This window comes from Durio zibethinus, chromosome 11 (genome assembly GCF_047325235.1).
Source record: "Durio zibethinus cultivar Kanyao isolate XHJ-2024 chromosome 11, ASM4732523v1, whole genome shotgun sequence".
NCBI lineage: Eukaryota > Viridiplantae > Streptophyta > Magnoliopsida > Malvales > Malvaceae > Durio > Durio zibethinus.
The window spans coordinates 26908072-26926026 of NC_143172.1; the positions used below are offsets into that span (position 1 = coordinate 26908072).

The 17955-nt window shown below is 34.7% G+C and overlaps 4 protein-coding genes across 6 annotated transcripts; 2 read left to right on the plus strand and 2 right to left on the minus strand.

Moving 5' to 3' along the window:
- Positions 1-124: 124 nt before the first annotated feature.
- SDHAF2 (succinate dehydrogenase assembly factor) lies at positions 125-2128 on the minus strand. The gene is made up of 5 exons (XM_022882518.2): positions 1966-2128; positions 1782-1889; positions 1575-1701; positions 525-593; positions 125-441 (listed from the first exon to the last, which is right to left on the minus strand). The coding sequence occupies exons 1-5, from the start codon at positions 2049-2051 to the stop codon at positions 295-297; spliced, it is 537 nt and encodes a 178-aa protein (XP_022738253.2). The 5' UTR covers positions 2052-2128; the 3' UTR covers positions 125-294.
- A 387-nt stretch (positions 2129-2515) lies between these two features.
- LOC111290989 (short-chain dehydrogenase/reductase 2-like) lies at positions 2516-5476 on the minus strand. The gene is made up of 4 exons (XM_022882515.2): positions 5101-5476; positions 4375-4633; positions 4002-4196; positions 2516-3287 (listed from the first exon to the last, which is right to left on the minus strand). Exons 1-4 carry the CDS (start codon positions 5193-5195, stop codon positions 2892-2894), a joined length of 945 nt encoding a protein of 314 aa, XP_022738250.2. The 5' UTR covers positions 5196-5476; the 3' UTR covers positions 2516-2891.
- A 2064-nt stretch (positions 5477-7540) lies between these two features.
- LOC111289476 (uncharacterized) lies at positions 7541-12694 on the plus strand. 3 transcript variants are annotated; one of them, XM_089768564.1, is made up of 5 exons: positions 7541-7611; positions 8314-9163; positions 9253-9411; positions 9972-10226; positions 12368-12694. In XM_089768564.1, exons 1-5 carry the CDS (start codon positions 7604-7606, stop codon positions 12386-12388), a joined length of 1293 nt encoding a protein of 430 aa, XP_089624690.1. In that variant the 5' UTR covers positions 7541-7603; the 3' UTR covers positions 12389-12694. The 3 variants fall into 3 exon arrangements, with proteins under 3 accessions (XP_089624690.1, XP_089624689.1, XP_089624691.1); XM_089768563.1 differs by lacking the exon at positions 12368-12694 and adding an exon at positions 10412-10663; XM_089768565.1 differs by lacking the exon at positions 12368-12694 and adding an exon at positions 10312-10329.
- LOC111289475 (calcium-dependent mitochondrial ATP-magnesium/phosphate carrier protein 2-like) lies at positions 12400-16427 on the plus strand. Its single transcript, XM_022880550.2, has 4 exons — positions 12400-12799; positions 14817-15602; positions 15746-15836; positions 15980-16427. Exons 1-4 carry the CDS (start codon positions 12400-12402, stop codon positions 16170-16172), a joined length of 1470 nt encoding a protein of 489 aa, XP_022736285.2. The 3' UTR covers positions 16173-16427.
- The last annotated feature ends 1528 nt before the right edge of the window (positions 16428-17955 follow it).

Below are 17955 nucleotides of genomic sequence, written 5' to 3' on the forward strand. Positions count from 1 at the left end.
TTGGCTGAAAGATAAGAAGAAAGTGGAACGTTTAATTTTAAATACAACCATTTGAGAAAGCAGAGAGAAGGGCAGATCAATTTGAGTGACAATTTTTATGTTATGGATCAACTCACGAAAGATCTATGCCAAACAGAGCCAGGGCTTACTTATATCTCCAGCTTCACTGCAGCAGTGCAGCCATCCTTATTTTCATAATCTTGTATATAACAGTGAAGAAATACATATTATGCACCTTAATTTGTTACAAAATAACTGTCTTCTGAAGCTGCTGTCTTTAAAAGAATAGAAAAGCTACTGGTTTCCTGTGATAGGGCTATCAGGACCTTTCTTGATATCATCCCACCCTCTCACCCATGGCTGGCCAGGTGTTGCTCGGGTCTCGGGAGCAGAATGGTTGTTGAGGTTTTTCAAGACCTTCTCTTGCACTGAAGAGAAGACCTATCCAACCAAAAGATCATATAAGAAAGCAAAGAAATAAAAGAAACAAGAGTGAAACTTTTACAGTTTAGATCATTTCTTACAGGATTAACGCTCACTGCTTCAGGTGGTTGTTCTTGACCAGTTAACCATTTCCAGAGATCGGGGTTTTCCTGCAGAAGAGAAACAAAATATTGCAACAAAAGGCAACGAGAAGGCATGTTTTGAATTCTTGCAATAAAACCAAAAATTAACAATTCTGATGGAGAAAAAGCATTTATAAAGGGTTTTCACTAGATATTTTCATACGACTTTATGGTTAGACATCCATGGTTCACCATTGTTGTTAATATGTTCGGCAATAGGCAAGGTTTTTTTATGTGAACATGTGCTGGAAAGGACATTGCCAGTGTCTCTAATATCTGCTATGAATTTCCGGGTGCCAACATCAAAATCTTATCAGTGACAAGAAAAGAGGGGTGTTCGCAACAAGCCAAAGTTTAACTTGATGTGTGCAGGTCAATAGCTAACAGGTCAAGCTTAATAAAGACAAGCGAAGAATTACAACGGAAAGCCATACTAGTTGCTGATAAGCCTAGATGGAATTGCAACAGGCCATAATTGGTAAAAAGCAAAGATCAATGACTGATCGAACAAACTTAGCAAAGTAAAGGCTTATTGGCAACAGGATAAGATTAACAAACATGAAGCTGGAAGTTTGTTGGATCAAATTTGTATGTGGATAATCTTACATGTTCACCCAAAGAATCCATAATCATTAGAAGACATTAAAGACTTAAAAATCATAATTGTCTGTCTATAGATTCTAAATTTAAATCAATTATGGGAAGGCAATAAAAAACAATAACAAGTAACCTACACTCAAAAGCCTACTTAAATTGAGCAGGAAAAAAAAGCATGAATGCTCAGGCGCGCTTCAAATTGACAGGAGTCAGACATAGCTCTGGGCTAAGCATTACAACCCCAAAACTCTTTAATTCTATTATATTACTCACATGATCATCCACTATGGTTTAATATAAGCAACACCAACTAAAACCATGAAACAAATAAGAGAGTAATTTGAACTAAAACGCATGTAAATTTGGCTAATAAGCAACCAACAACAAACTTTTTCAAGAGAAGAAGAATACCAAATCAAGGACATGAACAAGAGCTTTAATTCCAGTTTCGTCCATGGAATAGATATGTTCCTCCACCCATTTTCCCAGAACCAAATCCAGTTCCAAAAACCCCCTTTGTTTGCTCCTATACAACAATCTATAACAAAGAAAACCCAAAAAAGGAACCCATCAAAACACATCAGAAAAGTATCCAAAAGAAAAATGATGAAAGATAACCTGTTAAACAGACGCCTTTTGCCTTCTTCAGTTGAGAGATCAATGTCTAATGGCTGAGTGTTGCTAATATTACTGTAAGAAAATCTTGAAATCCAACCATATTGTGGCCTGACAAGAAAACGATAATGTTTCAAGCAAAACTAACAAAAGCAAAGAAAGGTGAAAACAAAAGGTTGATGGGTACCTGAAAAAGGTCGTTGTCCGATTGGGAACGGTGGAAGAATTAAGGACTCGATGGGCGTTAAGAAGAGCTTTTCTGAGGGTGGCCATCGGCTTAACGAAGGCGATTCAGGACTCTGAAGACCGAAGAAATGAAACGATGGTGGGGTGAAAATCGTGGCCTTTTTAAAAGGGGAGTTGGCCCTGAAAGGCTAGTCATGGATGGCATCGCGGCCTTCTTGGATCCACATGGAATTTCAAGTCCACGATCCAATGCTTGCAAGCAAGTTGGACGGTTCATGATTTAAACCCAAAATAATCCGATTACCCAAGTTAATTAGTTTGAATTAATGACATATCTTATTTCTGAAAAAACAAAAAACCATTTGCCACTTCAAGGTAAAATGTTAACTTCGCTTTTGATTGGATTACAGACTCAATTTGCTTTTTGAGTTGAGAGTTTTTTCAACTAAAATTTGCTTAAGTCAAAAAGAAGATTTATGTTTATTGTTATTCTTACATTATATAGAAGGAAATAGTAAACAAGCTTTAAAAGAATAAGGAGCTAACTAGGATAGTCCCAACATCAACATCAAAGAAGTCTTCATTCTGAAAGATGAAATACAAAAGAACCCAAAAAAAAAAAATGATGAGCTTTAAACAAACTATAGCTAGATTGAGCAATAAACATATTTTTCACTTACAAGAAATTATCATGGAGTTTGAAGTACTGTTTACTCTGTTAAATGTGTGACTATAATACTTTGAAGGTTGAAAAGATAGCACCAAATAACAGGTGCTAGCTCTCAGCCTTCAGTAGTTACCGCGAGGCAATTCATTTTTGCATAATGCAGGGCAGGCAAACCTTCTCAAACAAGTTACTTTCAGCAGTTTTAATACATGAAAGCTTCTAATAGATTACTAATCCTTGCAATAGTAAGCTTTGTTGCCTCAGAAGTTTATTTCCCGTCTCTCTGCAAAAAATTTCCCTGTTACTGCCTCGTCTGGAAGAAGGGCAAGCCAGACGCCAGTATCAGCCCCATGCTCAGTTGAAATATTGCCAGCCCAACCTGTCATAGCAGTCTTCACCCATCCTGGGCAGTAACAGTTGATATATATCTTTTCACCTTCTTGTCGATCAGAGAGTTCTTTTGCCACTAGCCTAGTGTAAGCATTAACAGCAAGTTTAGATAATGAGTAGTCGGTGAATGTCTGAGGCCATCCACCTGATTGCCAAGTGTCGTCTTCAACTTGTTGTCGGAAAGTAGACAATGTCCTATCAATCAGTTCCTCAGAGAGAGTTTCCAAATCCATTAGTTCTTCTCTCAAAGCTGCATCTTGAATTCTCTATAAGAAAAAGCCGAAATTTAGTTTGCATACGAAAAAATAATATTTTATGAGGTGACATAAGGAAAATAAATGATAATAGAAATGGAGATCTCCAGAAAATTATGAATATAAAAGGCAATTTAAAGTAGATGACCTTCAGCAATGTGTTGTATAAATAATTAATATCAAATAGATGGCCAGGAGTCTAAGTTTTCTATTCCATCATTCCCTCCCAGGTTACAACTTCAACTTAAAAGACACAATGCAAATGCTATAGCCACGTAACAAGGACATAGCAACCCTTGCCTCTTACCGATCGATTAGAAGAATAGACATGCCTCTTCCTGAACATGTGCATGAACACATTGCTATGCTAGAAGGCATAGATGATGCACTATATCCTCCCTTGAGCAAAGAAGCGGGCCAGAGCCAGAACCAAAAGATGTTAAATAAATTGATACAGAATTTATTTTGCATATGCAAAAAAGGTACAGCGCCTATATGATAGAAGGAGAGACTTGTTTCATTTATAAACAGAAGAGAAGGAGAAACTGTAACAAGAAAAAGATTCAGGGAAGGAAGTGACCATGATTTACTCACAGTAAAGAACCACAAATCATAGCATTAAGAAAGCAAAAATGAAAGTACTCCAAAAGAGAAGAGAAATGAGAGAACTTCGTTAAAAAAAAGAGGGTCGAGTCTGTGGATAAAGGTAGAGAATCCTTTACTTACATTGCGCCGGCCATTTAGTTTTCCAAGCCGTGAGCTCACATTAACAATACGAGCACCAGCAGCAGAAGGTCTCATTAATGGTATCATTGCTTTAATCATATTTTTGGTGCCATAATAATTGGTATCAATGACTTGCCGTGCGAATTCCACAGAATTATCAGACCCAAGATTGTAGTTAACACCTGCGTTATTTACCTGCAAAATATAAGATTGCATGAAAAACATCAAAAGAAACACAAAAGGTTGGGCAATGGGCAAAGCAGTAAGCTAAGCTAATTGCTCAATGAAAGAGAAACCGATCAAGAAGTAAAAATTAACACCAAGCTGAATTCCCAAAATGAGTGGACAAATGATTGATGAATTTTTATCTTACCAGAATATCAATGCCACCATATTTTTCTTTTATCCATTCAATAAACGCTGAAATTGATTCACCATCCAAGACATCGAGCTGGTGGACATCCACATTGAAACCCCCTTCTTGTAAGACCTTGGCTGCTTCAATGCCAACACTAGTGTCCCTTGATGTTAGTATTACTGTCAATCCATGCCCAGCAAGTTGTCTCGCAATCTCAAACCCAATTCCTCTATTAGCACCAGTTACTACAGCAATAGTTTCTTCTGACCACCACCTATAATAAGGAAACTAAAAGTAAATCTTTGCAAGATTTTTTGTATAGAATGTGAAATGAATCCGGCACATCTCCAACTCTTATGTATAGGCTATCCATATTCTGCTATTATAATTGATATTATTCCAACTTCCAAGTAATAATCGCAAACTAAAAATGATTATGACAAGAAATTCCTTTAGAGAAGATCACCGAGCAAGAAAAATAATATCAAACTAACCGCCTTAATATTAAAAGCATTACCAAGCTAACTGCATCAACATTTGTAATGATTAATGAACATATCTCAAGAAAACAATCCCATTAATAATAATAATAACAAAATCCCAAATGTCATAGGGTGACATATCCTCTAGAATTTCCAAATCTACAAACACATTCCCTTGTTTTTCCCTTATCTGTCGAAATACCAATTACCAAAATCAAAGAAAAAGAACGGAAATTCTCCAAGGGAAGCAAGAAAATACCTCTGATGATCAGAATAAGGAATGGTCCCGAGAAGGGCAATCTCTTGCAGTCTCTTTTCCCTTCTCTCCTTGGATTTTTCCTTTTTCCCTGTCATCTCCTAGTAGTTCTTGCTCTTGGTTTCAGATTTTGGGAGGAAGGCATAAAACAAGACAGAAGCAAGTAAATCTAAGTATGTAGCCGAGACACAACAATGAAAGACATGGGGTGAAACCTGGTTGCAACAGCTGCTGCTTCGCTGTCCGGTCTCTCTAAACTTTGCAGATAGGTGGTCAAACGTTTGAAGGCTTATTTTTAGGTAAAATTTCCAAATTTTATGCCTTTAGAAAAGTGAGATATCGTTGCTGATTTCTTTTGCACCCGTTATTTCCGATCTTTAAATTATGGCTTTAATTTTACCAAAAAATAAAAAATAAAAATTAAGGCTTTAGGGGTTCTTTTTATACATCTGCTTATAATTACAAATAAAAAAAATTATTTGATAAAATGTTAAATTTTTTATTTTAATAATAAACTTTACATTTTTAATAAATAAAAAAATTATTAAGTGAATAACCTACTCACTTATATAAAAAAAAAAAAACTCAAATACTCGATAAATATAAAAATATATTCAAAACCAATTGGTCCTAAGACAGACCATGTTTCATACTAAAATTATTATTTTATATTTTATAAATATAAAATGTCAATTCAAATCAGAATTAATTATATAATATTTTTAATTGAACTTATCTTACTTGAGAGTTGATTATCATTTTTAAGGCTTAATTTTATATCTCAAAAATTATTTATAACTTGTATTTGAATAAATTTGACTTGAAATTTAATTTAATGATTTTATTTTAGTATAATATTTATTAAAAAAAGTTTAAATATAAATTACATTTTAATCAAATATAAATATATTATATTATCAAGTTAATTTTTTAAATTAATACATTAAATATTAAATTTATTAATAAAATATGAAACAAATTAAATAAAAAAAAAATCGGCCTCTATCATATTAGGATAAACCAACAGATTCCGATTGCTTATATGCCTCATGTTTATTATCATTTTACAATACTGGACAGATGTCAAAATATTATTTTTTAAAAATTTTAACATATTTTTTACATGTTAGATTATTTTATTTTGATTAAAGGATAAAATATTATTTTATAATGTTAAAAAGAATAAAATGATTATTTTACAATACTAGACAGATATCATAATATAATGCGTTTGGGTAATTTAATTTTTTATATTAGTATTGTTAATTATTTTATTTTTTTAATGGATAAAATGATTATTTTATAATATTAGGATAAATATTACTCTCTAATCCCTTTGAAATTCTTTTAATAAAGAGTTATAAATTATAAATATTTAATTTATTTTTTATTTTAACTAAAGATAAAAATTAATAAAAAAATTAATAATTTGGACAAATGTAAAAAAAAAAAAAAAAAATCCCTTGGAAGATAATTTTAATATATAGCATAAATCTTCAGCAAAGACTATAGCTTGTAAAGTCAATTCGGCAACATTTAGAGGGATCAAAAGCCGCTAATGGGCTCAGTGGCGATGGTTCCGTGGGCAACTGAAAGAGCTCGATGGCATTCACGTTGGCGCATCTGTCCAAAACAGATACGCCACTATAGTCGCAGTTATTATTATCGCCATGGAAGTTGTGAGAAGAGAGTGTAGTGGGAAACGGAACATTTTCTACTGTTGTATGGTTTCGACTTGTCTTCCTCTTCTTAACCATTCAGTTTTTGGGCCCCGAACATATGTTTTGTCCTTTCGACGTGAATTCAATGGACAACATCAATTGATAACGTTTGGGTTTCGATTGAATTCGATTTAATATTAATTATGTAAGATTTTAATATATTTAAATAAATTTTGATATAAAATTATTATTTTTATTTTATAAAAAATTATAAAAAATATAAATTAAAATATATATGATTTGATTAGATTTGATTGTTTTTAATTTTTTTAATTAAAAATTTAATTTAAATTTAATATATATTTATATTTAAATTTAATTTAAATTTAATAAAAAATCAATCTGAATTAAATTAAATATTATGTTTTTAAATGAATTTTTAATTTTTCAAAAAAATTTTCATCCTTAAAAATAACATAAAAACAAAAAAAAGCAATGACGTTACTTGCTAAACAAGTAGCAGTCAATGGAAATTTAAGTTTTGTTAACAAATGAATACCAAAGTCAAATTACTTTCAGATTGGCGTCATGGCTTATGTTTTTGCATCCCGTCTTTTCCCGTATTGACAAAATTATCATATTCATGAAAATGTTTTCTCGGATATGGCGTAAATAGCTAAGCCTAAGCCAATGCTCTCGTAAAAACACGTGGCAAATCCTCTATTTGTCTCATATATCTATATATATATTCAACTATTAGAGTTTGAAATTTCTCTTTCCGTAGGAACGTTCAAGACAAGTGGTGCAGGACTGCAAGGACTGGTGGGTGAAGACGTAATCTCAGAATGCTTAGGTACGTAGCTTTTGCCTTGTTTTTTTCCCGTTCTTTTCCAGTTGCGTTAATTTTCTTTATCTTTGCTAATCCTATACAAGATTTAGCTTCTTTTTTTTTTTTCTGGGATTTCTTTTGTTTGGATTGCTTTTGCCGTGGAATTGATAATTCCCTGGCTGTGTATTTTCACCGCAGATTGCACTTGTAGTTTGATAAAATCCAAGTGGGAAATTTTCACTGCTGTGTTTGGGACGTTGAATCTTGGGTTTTGTTTTTCTTAATAATCAAACATGAATAATTATTTATATCTTCATCATGAATCCATGCACCGAGGAGTGTCAATTTCTGAAAATATATCGTTTTCATGGGGGAAAATGGTACTTGAAACCCATCAAAATAAAGTGGCTAAAGGTGAATAATTGAGAATGACCTTTTTCAAATTTTAAAAGAAATCACTGTTCAGTAGTAATTTTGCTGTTTTCACAGTTGTGCTTCAGAGTTGCATCATATAGTCATTTATACTGGTTTGAGTGGTTCCTATAGTATTCAAGCATCTATTTGAATTGTCTATACATAATCTTATCATTTTGCAGATGATTTATACCCTCCCCATACCAGTAACTGTCTTCTTATTTGATTTCATTTTTGAATTTTGATTCCATTGAAATATATGGTTAGCTCAGAAGATATTATATGGTTTGACTCAAGATTTTGAAATGGCAGGGAGATGAAAAGCTATAATCCAGGATGGTTACTTTTGGTTGGGATTTTGGTGACACTAACGTTACCATATTCACAAGGCTTTTGGGGAAATGAAAATAAGATAAAAACTGCTGTTTTTCTATCACCTGAGTTTGTTCTCGGACCAGGATCAGTGGAAGATAGATTCTATTACAATATCGATTTTCCAAAAGGTCATATTGCCTTGAAAAGTTTTGATGCAGAAGTGATTGATGAGGCTGGGAATCCTGTTCCCCTGCATGAGACTTATCTCCATCATTGGGTTGTTGTAAGATACTATGCACGTAAAGGTGTGGAATTATCTGAGTTTAAAGAGAATAAAAAATCTAACAGTTCAGATTATATTTCTGCGAGAAATAGTGGGATTTGTCAGAATCTTGGTCAGTTCTTTGGCCTTGGTTCTGAGACACGAAAAACTGCAACTCATGTTCCTGATCCATATGGAATAGAAGTTGGTAATCCTGCTGAGATTCCTCCTGGGTTTGAGGAGATGTGGATGCTTAATGTTCATGCCATTGATACAAGGGGTGTGGAAGATAAGTTGGGATGCACTGAGTGCAGGTGTGATCTGTATAATGTTACGGAGGACAGACATGGAAGACATTTGAGGCCAGACTACAAAGGGGGTTTGTTATGTTGCTATGATCACACACAATGCAGGGTGAATCAAGGGTTTGAGGGCATTAGAAGAACCCTTTACCTTAAATACACTGTGACATGGGTCGATATGGATAGCTCTGTTGTGCCTGTTAAAATTTATATATTCGACATTACTGATAATTGGAAAAGGTCTAGCAATTCAACAGGGAATATTGCTGAGCACGATTGCAAGGTAGATGAACTGTTTATGTGCTGCAGCAAATCTTTTTGTCAAATAAAATTTCTTCTGAGATATCAGGTTGCTGAATAGCTTTGATGCAGGTGGAATATAATATTGAATCTTGCCAAGGCAGTGGATTGGCTGATGATGGGTGCATTGACACCAAACGGATAAGCCTTGATATGCCGTTTGGTGGTTATGTGATATATGGTGTTGCACACCAACATTCAGGGGGCTCTGGTTCTGCTCTCTATAGGGAGGTATTGAAACGTCTTATTTCTACTTTGCACGTCTATGTTATTTTTTCCCTACATCTTTTGTCTTCAGCAAAGTTGCTTGTTATTTACACACACACACACACACACACACACATATATATGTACATAGATGAAGTAGATTGTGCATTTGCAACACCATTTTTTATACTTATCCCATTGGTTTGAATTGTTTTTCAAATGCGTGATGCAGTTTTCATCCTAGTTTTACATAATATTTATGTTTCTTGCCAATTTTCTTTTATTTAGAAGGATGACATAATGGAGAGTGGTCAGTGTGCAATTTTCAGTCAGCCTGCCCATGTTAACCTTATAACTCTATCTGCAACAATGGATCCTAGTATTTAGAAACTAGGCTTGTTTTAGGATTGAGATAGGTACTTTGACATCTCTTCTATAAAGGGCACTTACTATCCCTAAGCAACAGAAAGGCTCATTTATGTTAAAAGAAATTTAGATGTTTAATGTGATCATTTGGTGAACTCCAGTAATGTGATGCCTTCTTCTGATGATGATTTGTGCCTGTTTGCATGTGCCGAATTCAGGATGGCCAACTTCTGTGTTCTTCAATGCCACTGTATGGGGTGGGTGAGGAAGCAGGGAATGAAGCTGGTTATATTGTAGGAATGTCCACCTGCTATCCTCAACCAGGTACTGTCAAGATATCCGTGGGGGAAACTCTCATTCTGGAGTCTAATTACAGTAGTGTCCAACATCATTACGGAGTCATGGGGCTATTCTACATCTTGGTTGCAGAACAATTGCCCAATCCAATGCACACCTTACAGACTGTTGTTCAAGTAAGTTTCTAATTCTCAAATGGTAAATATTGATGAAGAAAATCCACTAATCCAATGAAAGCTTCTTTTTTTTTTTTTGTTTAAGTAATAGGTGAGAGTATAGTTGCAATGAGGCTTCTTGATTATCAACAACTTAGCTATAAACCTCTGTTGTTTTTTTTTTATGAAATCATGATCTCATGCAGACACAGGACAGTATTCTACTGTTAACCATCCTTTGGGCAGCGGTAGCTTTGATGGGTTTGGTAACAGTTATTGCTGTTGCCATTCGATATCGGCTTAAACATGAGAGAGATGGCTATGAAGCAATTATGATGTGAATATGTTCTCATGAGCTTTAGCGTGTATTGCATCTAAGATCTCCAGTAATATCGTTGTCATGTTAGTGACATATAGCCATTGAATAATGCAACTCTATAGCAGTTTGAAGCTTTTAATATCAGAGTCTTTTCCGCTCCAAATTTTATGAACTTTTTAAACGTTATATATATGTCATGGTAGCCATTTGTGATCATGGGTAAGGAGTATGAGTGGTCCAAATAGGATTTGGCAAGGGCTCATCCTTCTGCATTGGCAAATCCTGCAAAGATAGGCCAAGTGGATTCATGACAGTGTCAACGAGCCCTCTCTCGACAAATTTTATTTATATTTAGTATATTCATTGTTAAGTGTTAAAATAATCCGAATTTGAAAACTTGAACTTGAACTTGATCCCATTTGACAAAAATTAAAAGATTTAAATTTAAATTAATTTGAATGTAAATAATATGAACTTAAAAAACTCAAAATTCAAATTTGATATAAATTCAAAAAACATGATCCAAAATTTATATCTTTAATAAGATCTAAAAAATAATTAAATTAACTCTAATCTAATTCTGAATCAATTTAAATAAAAAAATTTTATTTAATTAAAATAGTTGGAATGTAATATAATTCGAATCCGTATGCCATGCTACTTGACATTTATGAGTTATAATGGGTGAAAAAAAATACAGTAAATCAATTGCTATCACCTCTTATAAATTTCTAAAAAAAATTATAAACTAAAGATTTTTATTATCTCATAGTGTAATAACAAATCCATGGGAATATGCTTAACAACCTTAGTTGAAATTTCCTCCAATTCTATAATTAAGCGCTAAGAAAAGGATTGAAAAAATGAAAAAAGTATAAGAAAACTGCCATATTCCCAAAGAAGACAGAGGAAATGAGAATCACGTGAGCACAACTGGCCCGGCCCCTGCCACAAGGAAAAAAAAAGGAGTTCCATAATTGCGGAATTTAAAGGTTAAAAACAAAAGCATATTAACATTCGAAAGTATCTGTTTTTATTTCTGACAGCCTCTTCTTCCTTCAATCCCTGTCCCTGTGGTAGATAGAGAGAGGAAAGGAAAGGAAAGTCATAAGGTAAAAGCAAAAACAAAACCCAGAACTCAGATTTTTTAATCTCTGTATCTGATTCTGACTCGAGGATCTCAAAGCCCACAAAAGGAACGAGCAATTTGGAAGGTGTAGAGCTGTGGGGGGGCCAATACGTGTTATCTCATTGTCAGGACGTTGGCACCACTACTCTTTCTTCTACCTTAAATAATCTCGCACGTGTATATTCCCAATTTGTAATAACTCTTTCTCTCTCCGTTAGCTTCTTTTTTTTTTTCACCTGCTTTTTCTTTGATTGGAACAACCCGTTTTCCCTTTTCCTTTTCTTCTTTCAATCTGCTGTAATGTTGTTTCTTTGATTGATTTTGATCTTAGACGAAAACCCATTAAGAAGACATGGAATTTATCTCATTTTTTTTTATGTACTAAGCCTGTTGCTTTTGAATTTTGACTCTATTTTTCCTTCTTTTTGACCTCCTCTCTCCTTCAACAGTCTGCATCTTTTGTCTTATTTCTCCCACTAATTCGAGTCAAATTTTTGGATCCTTTCTTTGATTGATTCTTTGGGTATATTATTATTACTTTCCCTCAAGAAAAAAAAAGGTCCTCTTTTTTGTTCTTCGTTTCCAATTTTATAAAACAGATCTCTTTCTTTCCAAACCTCCATGCTTGGGACAACATTCACATAAACAGAGGTGAAATTTGCTAAGGTAATTAAAAACGTTGTCGTTTTGTTGTTTTTATGTCTGGGGCAGCAGGGCAGGGTGTGGAGCATGTAGGCTTGCCTAAAATGGAGGCAAAATCCAGACCCGGATGTTGCAACCCGGTCAAACAATCCGGACCTGTCTCAATGGATCATGTTCTTTTAGCATTAAGGGAGACCAAGGAAGAAAGGGATTTAAGGATTCGGAGTTTGTTCAATTTTTTTGATGCAGCCAATGTGGGATTCTTGGATTATGCTCAGATCGAAAAGGGTCTCTCAGCTTTGCAGATTCCGGCTGAGTATAAGTACGCCAACGATCTGTTGAAAGTTTGTGATGCTAACAGAGATGGGCGTGTGGATTATCAAGAGTTCAAGAGGTATATGGATGATAAGGAGCTTGAACTTTATAGGATTTTTCAAGCTATTGATGTGGAACATAATGGATGCATTTTGCCTGAGGAGCTTTGGGATGCGCTTGTTAAGGCTGGTATGCTATGCTCTCTTTATTATTATTTTATAATAAGTGAGTATTTTTAGCTTTGTTTCTCTTACCTTGATATTTTTCATTGGTTTGGTGAGATAGTTGCATTGATTGGGGTTGATAGTGAAATCATTAGAAAGTTTGAACAACTCGAGGTTATTTGCTTATAAATGGAGAAGCTGTGATCTTTTTAATGTCCCTTTCATTAGAAGCACTTGCAATCTTGGTATGTAATTTGAATTCTTACTGCATGTTTTTGCCAGAGAATTTGTGGTGTGGTTTCTTGTTTGCAACTAAAAGCAGATAGAGTAATTAAACACTAGAATTTTTTCTTGCTTTCTATAAAATCTTTTAATAATTTTCCAATTGGGCTAACTTTCCTTGGGGACTAATTGAAGTGATTAAAACAACTATAAAAAAACTGCTGTACTCAATGATGGATCGTTATAGAAGCACATTGTTTTTTTGTTGGTGATAGATTGCTTTCATTTTGTGATATTTTGGTGCCTAAAATCTTTTTTTTTTTTTTTTTTGGGGGGGGGGGGGGGGTGTGGTTTGATAAGCATGTATAACTTTTCCCATTATTTGAGATTTTGGCGTGGGTGCCTAGATAACAAGCTTGAATGAGACAGTCTTCAGGCCAGAGAAATGCTGTTAATCTTAGGTAAAATTTGTGAAATAATTTATGCTAACTGGACTGAATCATACATTTTACCTGGTGTGACTTACTTCTTTTAATACTTTATGTGATGTACTCTCAAAACTTATCTGTAACGGAAATTTAATTGAATGTCTTACGCTTGCTGTCAGATGTCAGTGTGTTTTGACAGCTTTGTCTTTTGCCCATTGGAGTGGCAAATGGCAGTAAAGAAAGATAAACCTTGACCTTGGAGATCATTATAGAGCTTAACAAGAGCTGTATTTTGATTGGTAATGAAGAGTTGTGGGTATGTATTGTCTACTTCAAATTTCTATAGGAATTTGGTATAGGCTATATTTAGGTGTTTGGAAGCTCCTCCACCAGTTTGCTATGCAAAGCCTTTGTTTGAAATTATCTTGAGGGAAGATTATGAGAGGTTGTAAGGCTTCGCATGCCAGATTAGTTTCCTGTTGTGAGGTTATATTTAACTTTTCTTATCTCAGTTCTTAAATCAACAAAAGAATGAGGGACATTGGATGTATTTTTGAATCTGGTGTTCTTTTGTTGTTGTTAAAAAGTGTGTTCTTTTAGATTCTAACTTTTCTGAAACCAAAGTATTGGTGAGCAGAAATCTGAACTATAGATTCGTTCTGTTTTAGAGGGGTTGCTAATGAGTGTTTTCTTTTCTCTAAAATCTATGTTAAATGTGAATCTTTGATTTTTAACATTACTTTTATAAATGCGTCTTTATTTGTTGAGGTACCTCAATGAATCCTATAGTTTGGCAATGAAGGTTCTATGTGAGCTTTTTAGGGATGTTTGCCGCCATTTAAGGAATCTGTTTGTTTGGCTTGACATTTGACATAGTTTCTTTTTTGTATACTCATGTGTTAGTTTTTTTGGCTTGATAGTCAAGATAGTGTCTTCTCTGTATAAAAATTATGTGCCAATTTGTTTTGCTGGATGTTTGAGACAGTTTCTTCTTGGAATATATAATTTAGGTATCTTTTGGTGTTCTTACATAATGAGTAAACATGTTACAGACTTGGACTTGTGCGTGTTATTGATGAGTCTGTGCTTGCTTTTTACCCTCCATGATTTATACCTCTAAGCTTTTTGGAATCATAATTTGGGATTTACAGAGACTCTGAAACTGTGGGTTTGCTTCTAATATACTTGATCTATGGTGTACTGTGTGGGTTTCTGGAAGTGCTTCCTTCTTGAATTCACTGTATCCAATGAAAATACATAATAGTTCCTGTGCATCATGATTTCACATATTTAATTCTTATAAATGCTTCATGTGGATGGGCTGGTAGTTCCCGTGGATGCAATTAAACGGTTGTTTTCATCTTATAAGCCCTGGCAGTTTGTATTTTGCAGGGATTCAAATTGATGATGAGGAGCTTGCTCGATTTGTAGAGCATGTTGATAAGGACAATAATGGAATCATAACATTTGAAGAATGGAGAGATTTCCTTCTACTCTATCCTCATGAAGCTACTATTGAGAACATCTATCATCATTGGGAAAGGGTTTGCCATGTAGATATTGGAGAGCATGCTGTTATTCCGCAAGGCATCAGTAAACATGTTAAGAGAAGCCAATATTTTATTGCAGGAGGAATAGCAGGAGCAGCTTCTCGCACTGCAACTGCTCCTCTCGATCGCTTGAAGGTGGTTTTGCAAGTGCAGACTACACGTGCTAGTATTCTGCCAGCTGTAAAGAAGATATGGAAGGAAGATGGTGTTTTGGGGTTTTTCCGAGGTAATGGGTTAAATGTTATGAAGGTTGCACCTGAAAGTGCTATCAAGTTCTATGCATATGAAATGCTAAAAAATGTAATAGGAGACAGTATGGGGGATAAGAAGGGTGATATAGGTGCCAGTGGGAGACTTATTGCCGGTGGCGTAGCAGGTGCAGTGGCACAATCTGTTATCTACCCAATGGATCTTGTAAAAACTCGGTTACAGACTTGTGCTTCTGAAGGTGGGAGGGCTCCAAATCTGGGGAAACTAACCAAGGATATATGGGTTCAGGAGGGACCTCGAGCATTTTATAAAGGTCTTGTGCCATCTCTTCTTGGGATTATCCCATATGCTGGCATTGACCTTGCTGTCTATGAGACCTTGAAAGATTTTTCAAGGACATATATTCTTCAAGATACTGGTACTTTTCTGTCCGCTTCCTGTGTTTTGGGCTTGCTTCTTGTTTTTTTGTCTTTTTTGGTTCTTTACTTTTTTTTAACTTGGGAGTTTCTTCTGGATTTCTTACTCAAATTGCTTTCTGATGACTCTTTCTTGTTTTTGTAGAACCTGGTCCTCTTCTGCAACTAGGCTGTGGAACAATTTCTGGAGGTTTAGGGGCAACATGCGTTTATCCTTTGCAGGTTATTAGAACGAGGTATGATTATAATGTGTAAAAGTCCCCCTTCTCTGGTAATTTGGGTTCATCCGCATTATCATATACAGGTTTTGGTATTTTTTTCCACATTTTTGTTATATTTGCTTACTGCCTAGGTTTGTTTTTTTTTTTTGTTCTCCCAGAATGCAAGCTCAACGTACTACTTCTGATGCTGCATATAAGGGAATGTCTGATGTATTTTCGAGAACCTTTCAGAATGAAGGTTATAGAGGTTTCTATAAGGGACTCTTTCCTAATCTTCTCAAGGTTGTCCCAGCTGCAAGCATTACGTATTTGGTTTATGAGGCTATGAAAAAGAGTTTAGATTTGGGCTAGAGAAGTTCTGTAGTCAGGTCTAGTGGCCTCACATTTATTCCTGAAAAGGAAAGTAGAGTTGATGACGAATATAACGATAATAAGATAATTAAACAAGTAGCATGATTATTTCAGTTATATAATAGGTGATAATTCCCCTTCAGAGAATGGGGAGCATAGTTTTGCAGTAAAAATATTTTTTTCCACAGGCTTATCTGAACAAAATGTTGAGAATTGGGTTTATAATATGACATAATGATGTCATTATGCTATTCATTTTTTCTTCTTTTGCCTGTCTTTCTTGTTCATAATGTCTTTTGAGTCAGATATAAGAGATGAAGGATTTCTCATAGATGCTGATTTACTAAAGTTATAGGTTATAAAAAAGATTGATCTGCATTTGATATATATTCTGTTTATGGTGAAAGTGCTCAGTAACTGAGGACTAAGTAATGGTTCTTTGTTAAGGGCAATGCTTTTTATTAATGGGATTGTTGATAATATGAAGACAAGATACATGGAGAACTTTACAGGATTCTGTTGATTGTGCTGAAGTGTCAAATACAACATGCCCATATGTTTTGACTTCTGCATTTACCTGTTTGTGCAGTAGCAAACATTACTTTTTTTTTCTTTTCTTTTCAGAAACACCTTTCTAAGCTTGAATAGAAAGGCAAGGAGGAAAACAAAATTGCATGTCTTGCTCATATGAGTGACATTTGCGATAATGAGCTACTGAAGTTTCCTTGTTATTCATGTCTTTGGTTGACTTTCTTTTTGGGTGAAAAACTTGAGATTTTATGTTGCACTTTAGAGCAGCCATGGATATATGCAAATATACTTTGAGACATGGAAGTGCCAAGAATTACCAGCAAAAATCCGTGTGCATAAACTTGGTTTAGAGACTAAACGAATTACTGTGAAACTGAGAATTGTGTGTACAATAGCATGTCGATGAAGAACAATTTATTTATAAGTCATAACCTGAAACAAGCCCAAGGTTATCCTACAGCCCATTTCATAATCCCACGTTCGTCAGCTGAGGAAATCCTGGCAATATTGAAGCAACAAATCAGGTAACCCTTTTCACAGGGTCAATCTTTTCGTATTGTTTTAGCAGCTACGACAGATGAGTTTGAAACATTTTTGAACAAAGGGAAAATGGAAAGAGCAGAATATAATGGCAAAGATAACATTACAAGCAACCATTTTTGTTGAACAAATAGTGAAAATCAAACAACTTGGAACAACTCAATCTGCTAATATTTGAACTTTCTTGGCGTATTTTTTTGGATCTGAACCTCTGACTCTGAGTTGAGAATTGAGATGCAGATGAAACATGGTAAGAAAAATAAAATCCGGAAGAAAGGCATGGCCTTCCCTTTGCCTCAATGACTTGCCTTTTGCCCCTTCAATTCCCCTAGGAGGAAGAAGAGGGTAGTAGTATTATCCAAGACATGCAGTAGTATTCCATAGCTGTATCCTCCTTCTTCTTCTTCTTTTTTCTCCACATATTTGGCAGGAAACTTAAGCTCAGAGCTCAGATAGAAGGAATAAGAACAACAGATTGAATTGCATTGTCCTTGTTTATGCAACACCCTGCTTATATAAAGAGATTTGGACACTGTTAGACAGGTGTCAAAGGCTTAAATTTTCAGGTTTTTCTAAAGAATTAGGGAAAAAGACAAAGAAAACAGATCAGCCAAGAGTGTCAAATTTGCACCGGTCCCATCGTATTATTCTCCCATTGGGTCATCTTATCTTCCACCCAGAATATTATTATTCTTTTGCTTTTCCATTAATC